General features: G+C 38.0%; 1 protein-coding gene across 1 annotated transcript; it reads right to left on the bottom strand.

Annotated features, from left to right (window-relative positions):
- Positions 1 to 1,698: 1,698 nt before the first annotated feature.
- On the bottom strand, positions 1,699 to 12,095 carry LOC139738521 (uncharacterized). Its single transcript, XM_071649145.1, has 5 exons — positions 11,981 to 12,095; positions 9,033 to 9,187; positions 6,078 to 6,192; positions 5,211 to 5,321; positions 1,699 to 1,916 (listed from the first exon to the last, which is right to left on the bottom strand). The coding sequence occupies exons 1-5, from the start codon at positions 12,093 to 12,095 to the stop codon at positions 1,699 to 1,701; spliced, it is 714 nt and encodes a 237-aa protein (XP_071505246.1).
- Positions 12,096 to 18,427: the final 6,332 nt, after the last annotated feature.

Here is an 18,427-nt window from a genome sequence, read left to right on the forward strand (position 1 = left end):
TCTATGTTAAGGCAAAATTTTGCAGCAATCGCACCATTGGCGGACAAAATCTGAAGGGGGGGGGGGTCAAACAGACACCCCCCCTTCAGACTGAAGGAACACACACCCTTACAAAGGTGATTTGTGTCAAATGCATTGTGAGTTACAAAAATTTGTAGTTACAACAAGAAACAAACAAACAAGCAAACAAACAAACAGCAAATTAACCTTAGACATGGGTAGGGGAGGCAATTTTTTGTGTTTTGTTTTAGTGTTGTAGCTTGCCTGGCAACAATTGTTCAAAAGGGGCCAAATTTATGGGTGTGTAAGACTGATGAGAGAATGCAACCATTCATAGAAAGAAAATATTGCATGCAAAGAATGTTTGTTTGACACAAGGATAATGGCAGATACAGATTCATCACTATTTGATCAAAATCAGACTAATATAGAAAAAAAAGCTTTATTTATTTTATAGTTGGTTAATATCCTACTGCACACTGACTCCCTAAGAGATCTTAAAATAGCTAATCTGGTTTTACGACATACACATTCACAGTCATTTCATAATTTTGAAGTGTGTATGAACTGAAAATTCCTATTTTTTTCCAGCAAAATTGCACAACGTTTTCCTAATAATAGCATGATTTCCCATCATTTAAATCATTCCCTTTCAATGACTACTTTGTTAGGAAATCAAATACATTACATTAGGGATTGCTTATTAAAGGAATAGGATTTACACCAAATATCAAAACAAACAAACTAAAAAAAACACTCTCGCATTGATTCACTTACAAAATGTTAAACATGAAATTAGACCCGTACATTTTGTTGTCTTTTCCAAGGAAGCCAATGAATTACGACTTGCAGCATCAATACATTCCCTGAAGATTGCACTTGATATACATATTAAAGAATTCATCATCTTACAACAAGATGTATAAATATATGATAGACACTAATTTGTATAAAAAAATAATGCACATCTTGGTATAGCAAATTTGATATTCTCTGATAATAGCACTTGGAATGACATATAAGTACTTTGAAGTTGACATTCATAAACTTGATAATTCCTATTTGCAAAGATATTTGAACATCACGCACCAACACCCTCATACAACGCATTCATTTTCACTCTTCTTTGGTGATTTTGTGGCAAATCAGCAACTCCATTCCTTGAGGATCCATTCTGGCTCAGTGGATAAGATTAAAAGGCCACTCAGTGATATGTCCTTGGTCCCGGTCCACGAGCAGCAACAGCTGCATATTCCTGTTGGCAAATCATTTTGTCTTCACTGCCTTGCTCTTCAGAGAGGACTTTGTAATACAGTAATATGCAATACTGTTTACTAGTCACAAGGTAATTTGCAAAAGGGTATGAAAGCATTTAACCCACTGAAGACTAGTCCCAAGAATAATCGGGCAAATATCTATGGGGAACGTGTGGTATAGCAAAATCAGCTCATCCTAAATGGGTGAAGTGCATCCTTAGTGGTTATGTAAAATACATTTGTACATTTGAATGCATCCTATTATCATCATACCATTATCCAGAGAAGGACTTGATTTCTAGGCCATCATCAAATCATTCCACAAAACGCTCCTGGATCATCAGAATTACATGAGTGCCTAACAAACCCTTCTGCAGAAGGCTGTCAGACCATCCAAATATATAGCAGAGTGATCGACAAACCGTTCCGCTCTCACATCGTTTCAGGCTCGGGGCACTTCGTACCTCCTCTTGTCTTTACTCAGCAGCTGGCCAAACACAATGTTGTATGGGTGGACAAATTTTGTTGGCTGCTGGAAGCGATCCACCAGCTCTCTCTCCTCCATCGCCCACTTGAAGAGACCGCCCTCAAGGTTGTAGATGTGCATGTTTGACGGGAAGCCGTGCGAAGAAGCCATTGGAGCTGAGTGAGGATTATTTCCTACAGGAATAAATGAGATACAATGGAACACAAGAAAAATGCATAAGAGTTAATACGTTTTTGTGTGTGACAGATGTGTACCAGTGCCTCTTACTGCTGTACTACTGTAACATTACTATGATTGTGGTCTTGAAGTTGTTTGCCTCTCCGTAATTTGTATCAGCAACGAGTATCTTAAGTCCAATTCCATACTCTATTTAAGTTGACTTGAATAAACAGAGTTAAAATCAGATGAAAACAATTTGCAGATGTTTAGCTGAAATTACACTTGTCAAGTCTCATTTCAATATGACAAAGTTGCAGAATGTACACAAATATTTGCTGCATTTACTTTTTTTTAAACATGAAATCAATAAGAACTAGAAATGTCGCTATTAAGACGACTGGTATGCCTCCGCCATAATGCATGATTCTCCTAATAGGTCTATACAGTTGTAGTACATGTGGACAATGTGTGATTACATTTTCACAAAACTGGCAAAATATCAAAATGACAAGTTTGTCACAAATGTGTTGAATGTTCATCTTCCTTGACCTAGGTTTAATTGGATGAATAGGAGAGCATGTATTTGGGGATTTACAAATTGTAAGGACTTAAACTTGACTTTGCCCATTCGTAAGTTTATGCATTGAGTAATTTTCAAGGTATGGAGAAAAAGTGCAATTTCTGTATTGAAAAGTACATTATTACCATTTTCATCTGGTCTTTGACCCTAAAATTCATAGGATAATCACTGTCAGGCAGAACATGCATAAATATGTAGAAAGTTTCAAGGTAACTTGAGCCACTTCTGAGATATGGAGGGAAAAGTTAGTTAAGCACTTTCCCTTGATCTTTGACCTTTTGACCTTTGCGGCAAAAAAAAAAAAAAAAACCGAAAAAAAAAGTTTCCAGAGATTCTCTATTAGGTTACACATGCATACACCAAGTGTAAAAAAAAAAAAAAAAACAACCCTGCTGGTATTGCATAAATATGAGGGAAATAGTAAAATGTTGAAGTGTTGCCCTTGACCTTTGACCCCTTACCTTTGACCCCATGAACCCTAAATTCTCTAGATAATCACTAACAGTCAGTACATGTATTTATACTATGTTCCATGAAGATAGCTTGAACAATTTCCAAGTCACAGAGAAATAAGTGAAGTTTTAATATTGTTACTTGACCTTTTGACCTTTGACCTTTGACCTCATGACCCCAAACTTTCACCAGAGAATCTTAATTGGGTAATACATGTATACACTAAGTTTTAAGAAAATATCTTCAAGCATTGCATAGATATGGAGGAAATAGCGAAATTTTATGTATTTGACCTTGACATTTTGACCTTTGACCTTGAGCATGTGCACCCACAAGTTGATAGGCACAACTTCACCCCCTAATACACACACATGCCAAGTTTCATTAGGATACCTCAAAAGGTTTTTTAGTTATGCTGCCCACAAAATTCATTACGGACGGAAGGATGAACCGAAGGACGGATGGACGGACGGACGGAAAGACGGACGGACGGACGGACAACCCGAAAACATAATGCCTCCGGCACCACTTCGTGGCGGAGGCATAACTAAAATTTCACAAGTGAACCTCCATTGCTCAAGAATGACCACAGGCAGTACAATAGTTGCTGTCAACTTGGCTGGAGCAGTACCATTATACAAACAGTGTATGGTCACGAGTACAATGGCACAAGATTTTGCACGAGGTGAAAGATAGAGGCGCTCTATTCAACAAGGCGAAGTCGAGTTGAAAAGTGTGCCTCATCTTTCACCGAGTACGAAATCTTGTTCCATTGCACAAATAAAGGCCATACACTATTTGCTCGAACGTCAACAGATGTGGTTCACACAGACTCTTGAATTTAGCACAGAAATGGCAACTATTTTCTGTGAAAGACGAATGAGCAGCCACACAGTCAAAGTCACTGTGTACGTACAGATGTAAAGCCGATCAGTTATAGTTGTTACAAAAATGAGCGACAAAATAACGCACTTGTAAGCGTGCTTGTAATTGTTGAGTGCGCGCTGCAAATGTTTGTTTACTGTGACATCAGAGCCATGTGCCGGAACAAAAACTTGGGGGTCAATTGTGAGTTCAACTCGGGAGTCGGTGGAAATGGGTGACGTCAGAAATGCGCTATCCATTTTTTCTCAAACAAAAATTGCAAAGGGATATCTAGGAAGTGGGGCGGGGGGGGGGGGGGGGGGGGGAAGATGGGGTTGAAAGACATTGTCAGCTAAGTATGATTTTTCTGTGCTGTTTCAAAGAGGGAACATTAGTGACCTGACACATTCAAGACTGAAAGCTACTACATAGCTTGCATCTATTTTCTTTGCAGTATTTTATACATTGAGTTTCATGTTTGCAAAAGAGTACAGTATACATAATATACTATTAAAGGACAAGTTCACCTTCATAAACATAAGGATTGAGAGAATGTAGCAATATTAGTAGAACACATCATTGAAAGTTTGAGGAAAATCAGACAATCCGTTCAAAAGTTATGAATTTTTTGAAGTTTTTGTGCAGTACCCGCTGGATGAGAAGACTACTGCAGTGTATGAATAACTTAGATGTCACATGCGTACAACAATATAAGGAAAATATAAAGAGAATTTCACAAAATTCCATCTTTTGAAAAAAGTACACATTCCCCTGACTCGTTACCGACAAATGTTATGGGTAATATTATTCCCCCTGCCTTTAGAAAGAGGCAAGTCAAGTGCTCTTTTATTATGCGAAAAAAGTGAAAATATGTTGAATTTTCTTTTACATTTTCTTTATACTGTTGTACGCATATGACTCACAAGCTGTAGTAGTCTCCTCATCCAGCTGTTCTAACACAAAAATTAAAAAAATTCATAACTTTTGCATCGATTGTCCAATTTTCCTAAAACTTTCACTGATGTGTTCTACTAATATTGTTGCATTTTCTCAATCCTTATGTTTATGAAGGTGAACTTGTCCTTTAAATGTGGTATGAATCTTTAAGCCTCAATGGCCCAATTTCACAAAGGTCATTCACATAAAATCCAGGGTTTAAATTTTATTCCAGCTGCGAAAACAGAGTCGAAAAAGGCATACTTTCATGTGTACGTATGTGTCAGCAGGTGTTCGTTATTGGGCGTCTGTTGGCATACACAATCTGTCCCGCATCTTCACACAGACAGAATTTTCACAATCCACAGACTACTTTCAAACTACCTTTGTGAATTGGGAACAATGCATTTTCAAAATGACAAAATATATCTGATGAAAAACTTCACGGCAAAAGTTAAATACTGCATGACCACACCTGTTTTTTTGTCATCCACTTCCAAACAACGCTGGAGCTTTTCTGCTAAAGCCGATGACCTGTAGCCCAGTGAGCAGTACATCACAACATGGATTGGTTCAGACCTTTCTCCTGATGGAAGAAGGATTATGGAAATATTATTGCTGTGCTTAATGGTCAGACACTTTCTATATAGTGGGACAGGCTTCTTAACCTACAATCTACCAATGATGCACTGAGTGATTTGACGATTGCTATTTCAGTTGTTATAGTATATGCAGGCTGAAATCAAAACACTTTCTCATATAATGAAAATTATATTGTCAAGTCATCATTGCTATTTCAGTTCAAAATTGATGAACTTATATCCTTCTATAATCATTCTGTGGGGTTTTACCTATCAGCAACTGCATCTATAGGCCTATAGTATGGTCAGGTACACTAGACATTTTTGAAGGCATCAGCATATCAATCAGTATCAACTGCACCCATACAAACACAGATGCATCAAAACGTACTATTCAAGTGCAATAACTTACAATGCATGTAAGCTGTTGGAGTACTGACACAAAAAGCTCAACGGCGTAATACTGTGTGGGTAAAAAAAAAAAAATTGTTTATTGGAAATCTCTAGCAGTTGTTCATTCGTCCTCCATCATTAAGAAGTTTCCTGTTTTATCATTCTGAGGAACAGTCTGAGTGATCTACAATGTACCTCTACAAAATACTAGCTCAGGTAGAAACCTAATTTTCAAATTTGAGAAAATCAAAACAAACATTCCAGATGGGGGATCAACAAAACTTGGGATAAAGAGTAACTGACACATATGGAACTTACAAACATTCATTTCTGCATCATTCATGTGAAGGTCAACCTGACCTGCTCACCTGTGAGGTGTTCATGAACAGTTCTCCTGACGATGTCCATATTCTCAGTCCCCGGGTCTACCCTAACAACCGAAGGGATGTGGCTAATGCTGTACTCTTCTTCTGGCCGGACATCCTGGGAAGAGAAAAGACTGAATTAAAAGAAATGCCAGCTACTGATGACAAAGAATACAAGGATGAGAGATGGATCTGAACTACATATGTAGGGCAGGATGCTCCATGCCTACTTGCCCAGAGCAGTGGGAATCACTGTTGGGCAAATAAAACAAATGGACCCTGGACTGTTCGTAAATAAAGAGCCTTCGGTCATATGCTCATACAGGCAGTCACATTGGAGAGATACTCTTTATATGAAATGTCCTCCCTTAATAAAGTAATGCTGGCATCTAACCTGACACCCAATTTGTTTATTTTCATTTTTAATTCTTTTATTTTTCTTTGCTGGCATGTCATATGGATATACAGTGCACTCCCGTTACAACGAATACGGTTATAACGAAATTTCGTTATAACGAAGTAAATCTTCTGGTCCCAAAATTATCACCATTAAAGTCTATGGCACAAAATTCGCTTATAACGAACACGGTTATAGCGAAATTTCCATTATAACGAAGTCTTCTCCAAGCGCCACAGACAAAGAAAAACAAAAGAAATGTGCTCCGTTATAACGAAATGCGAATTGCTTTCGAAAATACGTAGCGGAACAAGCATTCATAGCGTCTCTGCATGGGTGAACGATTCACACCACTGTGTGTTCGCTCCTTGTGCCACACACACTTTCTGAATGGAACTTGCGTTTATTATTGTAATACAGTTATCCCATCACATTTCACATAGCTTTCCAGTGTATGATGAGTATTCAGCAAACATAATATGAGATATATGCGTGGTTCCTTGTTTTCGTTATATATTGTATTTGTTCGGTTATAACGAAATTTCGTTATAATGAAAGAAAACCACCGGTCCTGAGCATTTCGTTATAACGGGAGTGCACTGTATGGGCATATTGATGCCACCGTCAAGAAGGCTAACTCTGTTTGTGCCTTCCTCCGTGTAACTTCAGACACTGCAATCAGAAGATAAAGCAGGCCACCTATTTCACCTACATTCGTCCAGTTGTGGAGTATGCTGCAACAGCATGGGACCCACACACCAGAAAAAATGTGGACAAGATCGAGATGGTTCAGCAACGAAGTGCACGTTACGTGACTGGCAACTTCAAATGTCACAGCAGTGTCACCGCCATGCTAGACAGGTTACAATGGCCATCACTTGCTAGCAGGGGTCTACAAAGCCGTCTTGTAATGCTGTATCGCATCCGTTATGATCTGGTGGACATTGACTGGCAGCAATACCTACAAAAGTCAACATCTTCCACAAGAGGGCATGATTCCCGCTTCAGGACACCATTATGCACCAATCTGGTGTATAGCTCATCCGTCTTCCCCAGAACTGCCAGAGACTGGAACCACCTACCAGCAGACCCAGCTGACTCACCCTCCCTCGAGGCATTCAAGTCCTTCTTGAGGGAGACGTAACTGCAGCTCATGTATGAAATTATGGATTGTTACTTGCACTCCATGTATATATTTTGTAAATACACTACTTGCGGAATTTGACGGGTGGAGCACACATGCGGCTGCACACTCTCACACACTACAGGTCGTAATCTTCAAGCATGAAGCTGCACTTAACGGAAGAAAAAATAGATAGATGGATGGATAAAGGGTGACTTTACAGTAAATAGTTCATTCTGGGTGTGTCATTCTGGAAAGCCTCTTCAAGACTGCAGCTGAGCATACAAACATTTTTTTTCTTTTGAGTGGAGCGTACAAGGGGTAGAAAAACTTAACATAAATAAAGTTATGAAATGGGTTCAAGAATGTCGCCAATAGGGAGCGCTGAAATGAGTCATGTGTGCTTTGGTTATTCTAGTCCCATTGCACTGCGTGTTAAATCCTATTGCTGATCGTCTGTGCGCGCGGCGGCTCCTTTGAATTGCATGCATACGCGCTGTCAATCCTGTAAACAACTTCTAGTTTGGGCTGCCGGCCGCCGGCCTTTCTTCCCTTGTGCATAACATGTGTACGTGTGGCGTACGTATAGTCTTGTATACGTACAGTACAGTAGACCAAGCGTTGTGGGACCGGACGCGTACATGGAGTCACTTTGAAGGGCAAATCCAACGATTTAGCAGGTTAATTCTCACGCCGTTTTCAAAGTATGTTGTATAGTAGGCCTATATGAGGAGTCTATATCAAGTCTTCAAGGTAAAGGGTGCATATTCTATGTAAAATAAGTAAGTTTTCATGCGGGAACTTAAGTGTCCGGAAACCCAACCCCCCATCATACTTACTAAATGTATATGTGCGGGATTTCCGAGTGCGACGTGCGTAAATGTTTGGGACGAACATCTTCGGACGTCTTGACCCACAAAGGTACGAGAAAAACGCTAAAAAATGCTGTTAGTTTTCGAATTTTCAACCCATTTTATAAAACAAATGATGCACAGGATTATTTCGTGGCGTTAGTGGAGGCGTATAGCTCACTCTCAGGTATTTAACTCGAGTGCACTATACGCCTTCACTAACGCACTCTATCCTGTGCATCATTTGTATATTATCAGTTTATACACATTTGCTGCACATTTTCATAAACAAGTCCTGAATTTGTGATGTCATGACCTTTTCCATTCAGTAGAAGCAATTATGGGCACAGGACCACATTTGGAAGTCTAAAGGCATTTACTGATAGAATAACTTTGATTTTTTACATTGTGGGAAAAGCTACTATCATAACCGCATTGCATTTGTTTTGTGTTGTTTTGTTTTTGTTGTTTATTCTTGCAAAATGTTAAATCACTAGAAGTTACACTTGATTCAGTCTTGGCCAAATTTCAACATATATCAGAAAGATTCAAATAATTTGTATATACTAGTTTGCCTAAGTACTTACTATCACAACAAGTCTCCTCTCCTTAGCATTTTCCTGCCTCTCAATGAGATCTGCAAGGTCCTCCGTGGAGATGCCGCTGACCCTTGGGAATCTCTTTTTAACCCCACTCATGACCACCTGGAAGCCTAGAGAGGGAGTGGACGACGATTGACCACCTGTTGGAATTTTGGTAGGTAAATATGGAAACATTGCGATTAAATTAACAGGAATATGACATGAATAATTCAAGGCATTTGTAATGTGTCTGTTATGTTGTTATTGTTTTCCTGCTGAAAATGGTGACTGCATGTACCATGTCTACAGTACGATCAGGGAGATGTCTATGCTAAAGAAGGAGAAGGTTATGACATAGCTGATGTTCATAGTTTGATAAGGTGTGGTCTGTGGGGGAGGGACTGCATGAGCTGTTGGTCACAAAGTTTTAACTTTTCTAGCCCTTGGCAGCCCTGTTCATTGTGTCACAATCTACTTTTTCATTTCTGCTTGTTTTTGTATTTGATTTCATTTCTTGTCATGCTGAATCGAAATTGTTTATATCTTAGTGTTTATAGTGACCATGTGTGTACTGTTGTTTACGTTTACAAGTCACAGAAAAGATGTCTGGAAGTGGAATGCTCAACAGAATGCATCAAATTAACCAGAAAAGCACTCAGAGGAAGACCTCCACGAAGCAGCTACATGTATTTCCATCCATACAGGCATGCTGAAAAATCACCTTTTTTTTTTTTTTCAAATGATAAAAAACCTTAAGCCTTTCTGTCATGTCTACCGGTACTTGTTTTGTACCTATCATCATCAGCTTTAATACTGCACACTGTGCCGCCTTGACTCGCGTGTACGCTCAGTGTGCGTAGATCTATGCATATGTAAATCTGAAATATGTACTTCCTTGTGGTTGGTCCTCCTTGTCAATGATAATCCTTTAAACAATAAAAACAACAAAAAACACAACAACAACAAAAACCCAGATCCAGATCAGATGGGTACCTGGATCAAAATTGGACCAAAATTGAATCATCTAACCTATTCCTTGTTTACTATCACATCAGTTTTCTGTGGAAGTTCATCCAACTGCATTCACAACTTATTTTGCAAAGAGGCAAAAGGACAAACAAACCAGTGCCAACGAAACTATAATTTAGGCCTAGGGCCTATAGCAAAATACCAAGGGTTGATCTCCCGGAGCCAAATTTGACCACACACAAACGCATAGGTTTTTTTTTTTTTACATGTAGCAGGCTGTCAAATTTTGAACGGTGCTATGGTCGAATCATGGGCAGCTTGCTTTAATAACCTCCTGATGAAGGTACAATTAAAGATTCTTCATAGACTATAGGAGTATAAACTATCATAGGTTCCATCAGTATCAATTCTATAAAGTAGAGGTCTACTTCCGGTTAGACCAGAATTCTATAGTAACATTTGCATTGATCCTTGTCCTACTTAGACTGCAGGCTTTCCACAGTGATTTGCCAGACAGAAGTAAATAGGTCCAGATGTCCAGACTAGCAAGGCTAGCACTGCACTACACAAACCACGGTCCATGGAACTCCTAAGTTCCTAATCCTGGTCCCGCGCAGTCTCGCATGCCCATCGCCGCACGTGCGTACACGAAGGGTTCTGCCATACAGGTGCTGCAGGAACGGCGCCACAGGAAGAGTACCATACTTTTGTGACCTTTGGCCTTGGCCCTGACCTTGGAGTTTTGGGGCTGGCAGCCGCCACAGGACAGTAGGAATCAGGACAGTCTCCGAGCAGGATGCCAACACTTGTTGTTCAACAAGATCTTCACCTCAGACTTGGTGTAGAGTAAAAGCCCCAATTTTCGGACACTTAAGCTTTTTTGCAATATTTATTCAACTCAAATAATTTTCCACAAAATGAAATCTATAATAGTGTTTGTTACTAGATATACAATTGTATCAAACTAATTTTTCCCAATATTGATTTTGTTAAACCGATCATAAAATTTCACAAAATCCCCAAATATTATCACCTTGTCAATTCCCCAAAATTCGGACAGCTTCTCCAAAATCCGGACACGCGTGCAATGTCGGTACGCATACAAGGCCGCTGAAAAATACGCGCGCGCCATACCTTGTTGACGCAAGGTTGCATTGGGGATGTTGCGGCGCCCGTTCGTGTCCGAATTTTGGGGCCTCTGCACTTGCATTCAGCCCCTGTACATTTATTCACTGCATCGGCACGTACGGAGATTTTGTTTTTTATTTGTGTTTTTGAGGATACCATCACACTCTTCTGAGCTTGCGATAAGCGAAAAATCTCGCAACGGAACGGCGTAATTTTTCGATTTTTAGCGCTTTTTCGGCGACCCCGATTCTTTACACGGGCCCTAATTTGCGCGCACTTTGGAAAAGTTGCGGCGATTCCGCGATTTTGACGGCAAAATTCGGGATTTTAGATGGATTTTTGGAGGTGACTCGGGCATTTTCATGTGGTGAACGAGTGTGCTAGTATGTGAAACGATGTGATATGCTTGTGCTGTTACAGTCGACTTTGCTGCCTTGTGATAAGTGGTAAGTGTCCGGATATTGGAGGCCGGCCGAAAATTGGGGTTCTTACTCTAGTCAGGCAGTTAAGATTAAGATGGTACATTGAGATTATACTATGGATGTACACTTACGTGTACTGTAGTAGCTAGAAATAGGACTCTAAGAGAATATCACGACATTGAACGTAGTACCCGGTAGCCTATTAATGATAGCGACGGTTTTACAAAGTAAATTAACAATGTAGCCCTCCGACCGACCACGTATCACGTAAACAATCGTCACACTGACACCAACATGCGCAGTAGGGACTACGGGCGGCTAATGGCATGCACTGCCCTAGGTCCTAACTGCCTGGGTTTATTATTTGGGCTATTTTCTGTACACAAAATCTCGAAATAACGCACCTGATAATTCTGCCATAACACAGAATGTCACAAACACCACTGTTCTTCGAGTCCTTCACCAATGTGGGGTTAAGGCCAAGGTTCTTGGTTGACGCTTGATTGGTAGGTGGGTTGCTCTTGCCAGACTTGGATGTTAGCATACACATGTTGTTGTGATAGAAAACGCCCTCACGTGGGACGCCTGCGCAGGACATTATTTTGCTGGCGGGTGGCGCCACGGCCGAGTGCCCACGAAGTATAGGGCCCTGACGGGGGCCTAGAAATCGGTTTAATTCAATTCAATTCAAATCAATCAATTTATTTCACAAACATTCACATAATCATCATTTTTCACATACCACGTTATTTGAAATTGTCCATATTGGATATCAATCACAGAATTTACAGGCCTACATAGATTATGTTGTGTGGGACCTAAATGCAAAAGAAGAAGAAGAAGAAGAAGAAGAAGAAGAAGAAGAAGAAGAAAGAAAGAAAGAAAGAAAGAAAGAAAGAAAGAAAGAAAGAAAAAAAAAAGGTACCGGTAGAGCTTGTTACAGCCTACATCCCAAGGACTGGTTCCCCCACCCCACCAAATACTGAATGTTATGAATTGTGTTGCGTCTCTTTACGAAACGCAATAAAATATGGGGAAAATATTATTATCATTATCATAGCAAAAGATTATTATTATTATTATTATTACTATTATCATTATCATTATTATTGTTATTATTATTATTATCATTATCATTATTATTATTATTGTAATTATTATTATTATCATCATTATTACTATTATTATCATTATGATCATTATTATTATCACAATCATCATCATCATCATTATTATCATTATTATTATTCTAGAAAATCTGAATTCGTTAGATCCTTCGTTTTAAATAATGTAATTCGCCCTGTACTTAGTAACACGGAAAATATCTTTCAAAAAGAGGTAGGCCTAATTAAATGTTAGAAAACTACAAAAGGTTGTTGCCGAAGGCGGCTCTTCGCGCATTTGTCAACATTTTAATGTAATCTCCGACTTCATACGGGTAACATGATGACCTTGCTATACGCACCACAGTTATGCAGGTAAGTGAACATGGTGAAAGTAATAAAATATTATTTCACTACCAAAAAGGAAGAAAACGGAGAGAGTTGTGAATTATATAGGATACATAGGATATGCGGAGTACAGTGTTTGTTTGGCATCAATGAAATGTTTTACACGTGTCGTTCGACTATACAGAAAAATAACTGCATTTGTAAGTGCAAGATACATGATCATCAATCAATATTTTTTTTTTAATGCAAGAAGGTGTTTTAATCATCTGCTTGTATACAGACAAACTGGGGCAGATTTAGCATCCATTGGCAAATTATCTTAAAGCTTAGGACCAGAATAGGTAACAGTGTTTTGTGAAAAAAAGTGGTGCGTGTACAAAAATACTGATGAGTTGCGTGATATCTCGTACTTCAAGCTTGGTTTACGCATAATGCTTGCTCATGTTTTGTTTACAGACATTCCTTTGCCAGCTACTCAAGCATCTTATATAACTCAGCCAGGTGAATGTCGTCTTCTCTCTAAACAGCAAGCAGCAAACAAGTTCAAAAGCAGAGTTTTGTGTCAACAAGTTTATGTAATACCCACTGTTCTGAAACTTTTTCACAATGGCTGAGTCAAATAGTGTGAATGATATGAATAATGGAATTGTTGTTATGTCTGCTTATGCACAAGACAAAGAGGATGTACCCGTACATGCCACAAATAGCGAAGAGGGTAATAACCCTGATATAATTAGTTTTTTGAACTCACAAGCTCACGAACTGATACTTGATTCTGATGTAAACGACACCAGTCCTCAAATACCACCCACAGAATACCACATTGAAGACGACATAATTTCATTATCTCATTCTAATCCAAACCAATTTTTTATTTCGCACTTTAACATAAGGAGTATAAACAAAAACTTTGATCAATTCAATATGTTCGTGAATCAAGTTAAATTTGATAGTCAGGTTATCGGAATCAGTGAAACCTGGTTAAATGAAACATCACCTTCTTCGCTATTTACCATTGATGGCTTCACTCTTTTGACAAAAAACAGGGCAGGTAAAAAAGGCGGCGGAGTTGGGCTTTACGTCACTCAGAATTTGAATTATGAACTCTTAGGCGAATTCAGTTTAATGTCTGAAGTTATTGAGAGTATTTTCATTGAAATTAGGGTTCCAAATAGAAAAAGTATTGTTGTCGGTGAAATATACAGACCTCCAAATACAAGCCCCACTGAATTTATTGAATCTTTATCCGTACTTTTAGCTGATAAATATTTGGAGAATAAAAGTTGTTTTATCATGGGTGACTTCAACTTAAACCTTTTAGACTGTCATACCAACTCCGCATGCCAAGATTTCCTCAATGTGATGTTATCCGAGTCCTTTTCACCTCTTATAAAGAAGCCCACTCGAATTTCAGATGTCACAGCAACTCTAATTGACAACATCTTTGTTAATAGTTCTCTTTCCAATATCACGTTTGGTGTAATAGTGTCTGATGTATCCGATCATTTTCCGATTTTCGCTGTTCTGCCCAATGTTAACATAAGTAATGCCTCTTTTTATTCGCCCAATTCTGGTTTTCGAGAAATGTCAGAAACTAATCTTAATAGACTTAGGGAGAGACTAGGATCCGTTAATTGGTCAATTGTTAATAACCAAAGCGATGCAAATTTAGCTTTTGAACACTTTTCACAAATATTGTCATCCGCATTCAATTCCATTATACCCGTTAAGCCATTTACTCGTTCAAACCGTAAAAAGGTTCCAAAGAAACCATGGATTACGAAATCTCTCCTGAGGTCTATTAACCGTAAAAATGCTCTTTTCTACAAATACCGAAGTGATCCTAACAGTCGAACTCGGTCTCGGTATGTGCATTATCGCAACGTTCTAACATCATCCATACGTTTAGCCAAACGAATGTATTTTTCAAAGCAATTTATCAAGCATAAAAATGACATCAAGAGTACGTGGAAGGTGATAAATGAAGCGCTGAACACTAAAAATAACATCGAACCACCTAGGCATATTATTAATAATGATAAGTACATTGAAGATGAAGCTGATGTGGCAGAAGTATTCAATGAATACTTTGTAAGCATAGGACCTAATCTTGCCAGCAGTATTCCGCATTCAAATACTGATTTTTATTACTTTCTAAAAGACCAGAATCAGCAGTCTCTTTTTTTTTGAACCTGTCATTGAAGAAGAAATCAAAGATATCGTGCAAAACTTGAACACTAAGAAAAGCTCTGGATGTGATGGAATCACCAATTTTCTCCTTAAAAACATCATTAATGAAATAGTTATACCATTAACACACATTTTTAATCTATCGTTATCTACTGGCATAGTTCCACAAAAAATGAAAATAGCTAAAGTAGTACCAATTTTTAAAAAAGGACAAAAAGAATCTGTGACAAATTATCGCCCTATATCTTTGTTAACTTCATTTTCAAAACTTCTTGAAAGGTTGGTATATACGCGCACACACAAATTTCTCGAAAAGTGTGAAGTTTTCTGTAACTCCCAGTTTGGTTTTAGGAAAAACCACAGTACGACCCATGCCTTACTCACTTTTATCCATAAAGTTGCTCATGCTATAGATGATGTCTCCCACGCTATTGGAGTTTTTCTTGATTTTTCGAAGGCCTTCGACACAATTGACCACGATATTTTGATTTACAAGCTACGACATTATGGTATACGTGGGAAGGCTTTGGACTGGTTTCGAGATTATTTATCAAACAGAAAACAATTCGTGAGTATAAATGGCCGTGATTCTCAGTTAAAGTTAATTTCATGTGGTGTTCCACAGGGCTCCTTACTAGGCCCACTATTGTTCATTTTGTATATTAACGATCTTCCTAGTTCCTCGCCAATTCTTTCCTTTATATGTTTTGCTGAAGACTCCAATCTGTTTTTTACACACAGAGATCCTTATACTCTTGTTAACACAGTGAATAAAGAACTTAAATCTGTGCAATCTTGGATATACGCCAACAAATTGTCACTTAATATTGATAAAACTCATTGTATGCTTTTTAGCAATAGTCTTAAAACCCTTCCTTTTCATATTAAGTTTAATGAAACTGAATTAAATCAAGTCAGTAGTATAAAATTTTTAGGGCTTTTTATTGATAGTGATTTATCTTGGAAATCCCACGTTAGTTATTTAAGTAATATTCTTTCTAAAAATACGGGTGTTCTTAATAAACTTAAGAGTGTTTTTCCAAGTCAAATTCTGCTTAATCTTTATTCTACTTTGATTACTCCGTACCTTAATTATGGTATTCTTGTGTGGGGGAATGCAACTAGAAATCTTCTTGATATACTGTTCCGTATTCAAAAACGTGCCATCAGAAATATCAACCATGTCGGATATTTGTCCCACACGAATGATTTATTTTTGAAAAATAAAATACTGAAAATATCAGATCTGTTCAGTTACAACGTCGGCATATTATGTACAAATTTTCTGCCAACGAGTTACCGGGTGTTTTTACTAGCATGTTCAGAAAAAACTATTTGATTCATAATTATCCTACCCGCCAAAGTGACGCATTTCACCTTCCACGTACTCGAACAATTTTCGCTAAAAAAACGATAATGTATACGGGCCCTAGATACTGGAATGACCTCTCCCCCGAAATAACAAGCTGCTCGTCCTTATATTCCTTTAAACGTAAATTAAAAGAGTTTTTATTGAGTGCATATTTTGCAGACACTGAACAGTCGTAATGTCTTATGTAATACTGTGGTATGTTATTGTCCAATCAAACATTTTGTCAACACGTTGCAGATTCCATTTAGGGTCTTGCCATCGGGCTCTCTGAATTCATCATTAGCAATTCCACATTCTACTTCGTTTCCCTCTCTTCCTCTTTCCCTCTACCCCTCTCTAACCTTCTATGCAGAGCTTGACGGCAGGCACCAAATGGCTTAATAGTTGTACATGTTACTTTTTGTGTCTTACTGATCATATCCTGGTGAAAGTTTTAATGCAACAATAGTTCATAGTATATATACCAAAGTAGGCTGTATAATAATGATGGCTCGGTCACAGTAAGTTCATATTAATGTATAGTTTGTTTGTTTTTCTTCTTCTTCTTTTTCTTCTTCTTTTTTATTACATAAAATTTGGCAACCTTACATCATCATTCTGGTCTTATCTTCTATCCGTTCTCCGTTTCTTTTTCACAAACACTGATTACTCGGGGCTTACAGCCAAACAAGCTAGCTTTCATGTAGGTCCCGTCATACTTCTCTTTGATCAACCCCATTTCGATTTCGATTTTGACCAGTTATCATTACATGTAATTACTGTGTTATCACCATGTATATTGTTTGTTTTCTGCACATTGTTCACAAGGTAAAAGAACTTGTCTGGTTTCTGTTGTAATGTTCATAAATGAGAAGTATGAAAATAAATGAATTGAATTGAATTGAATTGAATCTATTCTTTATTCTATTCATATTGGTTTATTCATTTTATACTGCAGGGTTGGCCTTCTCAGTTTTGTAAAACTGCTTTCCAATATCAATGTTCCCTGCAGAAATAACAAACATCATCCTGCATGAAAATACAAAATAAAAAACAGCTTAGAATAGGTAACAGTATAAACTTCAAACATCAAAAATTGCAGGTGTAGATTCATTCATGTAAGGTTTGAGACATGAAGGATCCAAGAGAGAAGATTCATATCCCTTTTATTTCAATGACTTTACCTATGTATTTTGAAGAGTTTGTTCGTAAGAACCGATAAGTCCATATTTGCCAAATGGAGATATTTGCGATTAAAGGTCAAGAAAAATAAAAAGAATAATAAGAAAAGTTTTGCTTGTTTTGACCATAACTTCAAAAATGTACCTTTATATGTAATGACCAATGTATCATTTAAAAGGTATTATTTTGTACTTTATGAAAGAGACCGTACTTCAAAATCTTCAAAAATGGACTTATCGGTTTTTGCGAACAAGCTCTTCATTGAAGTTCGAAGAGTTTTCTTTTGTACTTTAAAACCATCAATAATTTTGGAGTTGGCCTAAGAAGAAGAAGAGTCAGTGTAGCATAAAGCGGTTGCCGAATTTGGTATAATCTGTAAAGACATTAAAGGGGCATTCCGGGCGATTTCCGTAATTTCATATCATGTAGTACATAAATCGACAGCTCCATGTATAGATTTGTGGATTTTTTTTGTGGTCCTTGAGCAGAGAAACCAATAAATTGAAAATCTTAAACCAATTACACTGAACAGTGTTCTGTTTGATGACATCAGAGCCTCATATATTTCAGAAATGTAGCAGTGTAATTCTATTACAATACCGCTTGCTCAACAAGTTCACCTGTGAAAATTATGCATGCCTTCCTCTTTTGTTCTGCTTCCTTGAGCCCCAACTCTTGCATTCTTATGGTGAGGCTGCCATGTCATCA

The sequence above is a fragment of the Diadema antillarum genome, unplaced genomic scaffold (assembly GCF_040938485.1).
Source record: "Diadema antillarum isolate AM-2024a unplaced genomic scaffold, OU_Dant_1.0 seq00000752_RagTag, whole genome shotgun sequence".
In the NCBI taxonomy this organism is placed as follows: domain Eukaryota; kingdom Metazoa; phylum Echinodermata; class Echinoidea; order Diadematoida; family Diadematidae; genus Diadema; species Diadema antillarum.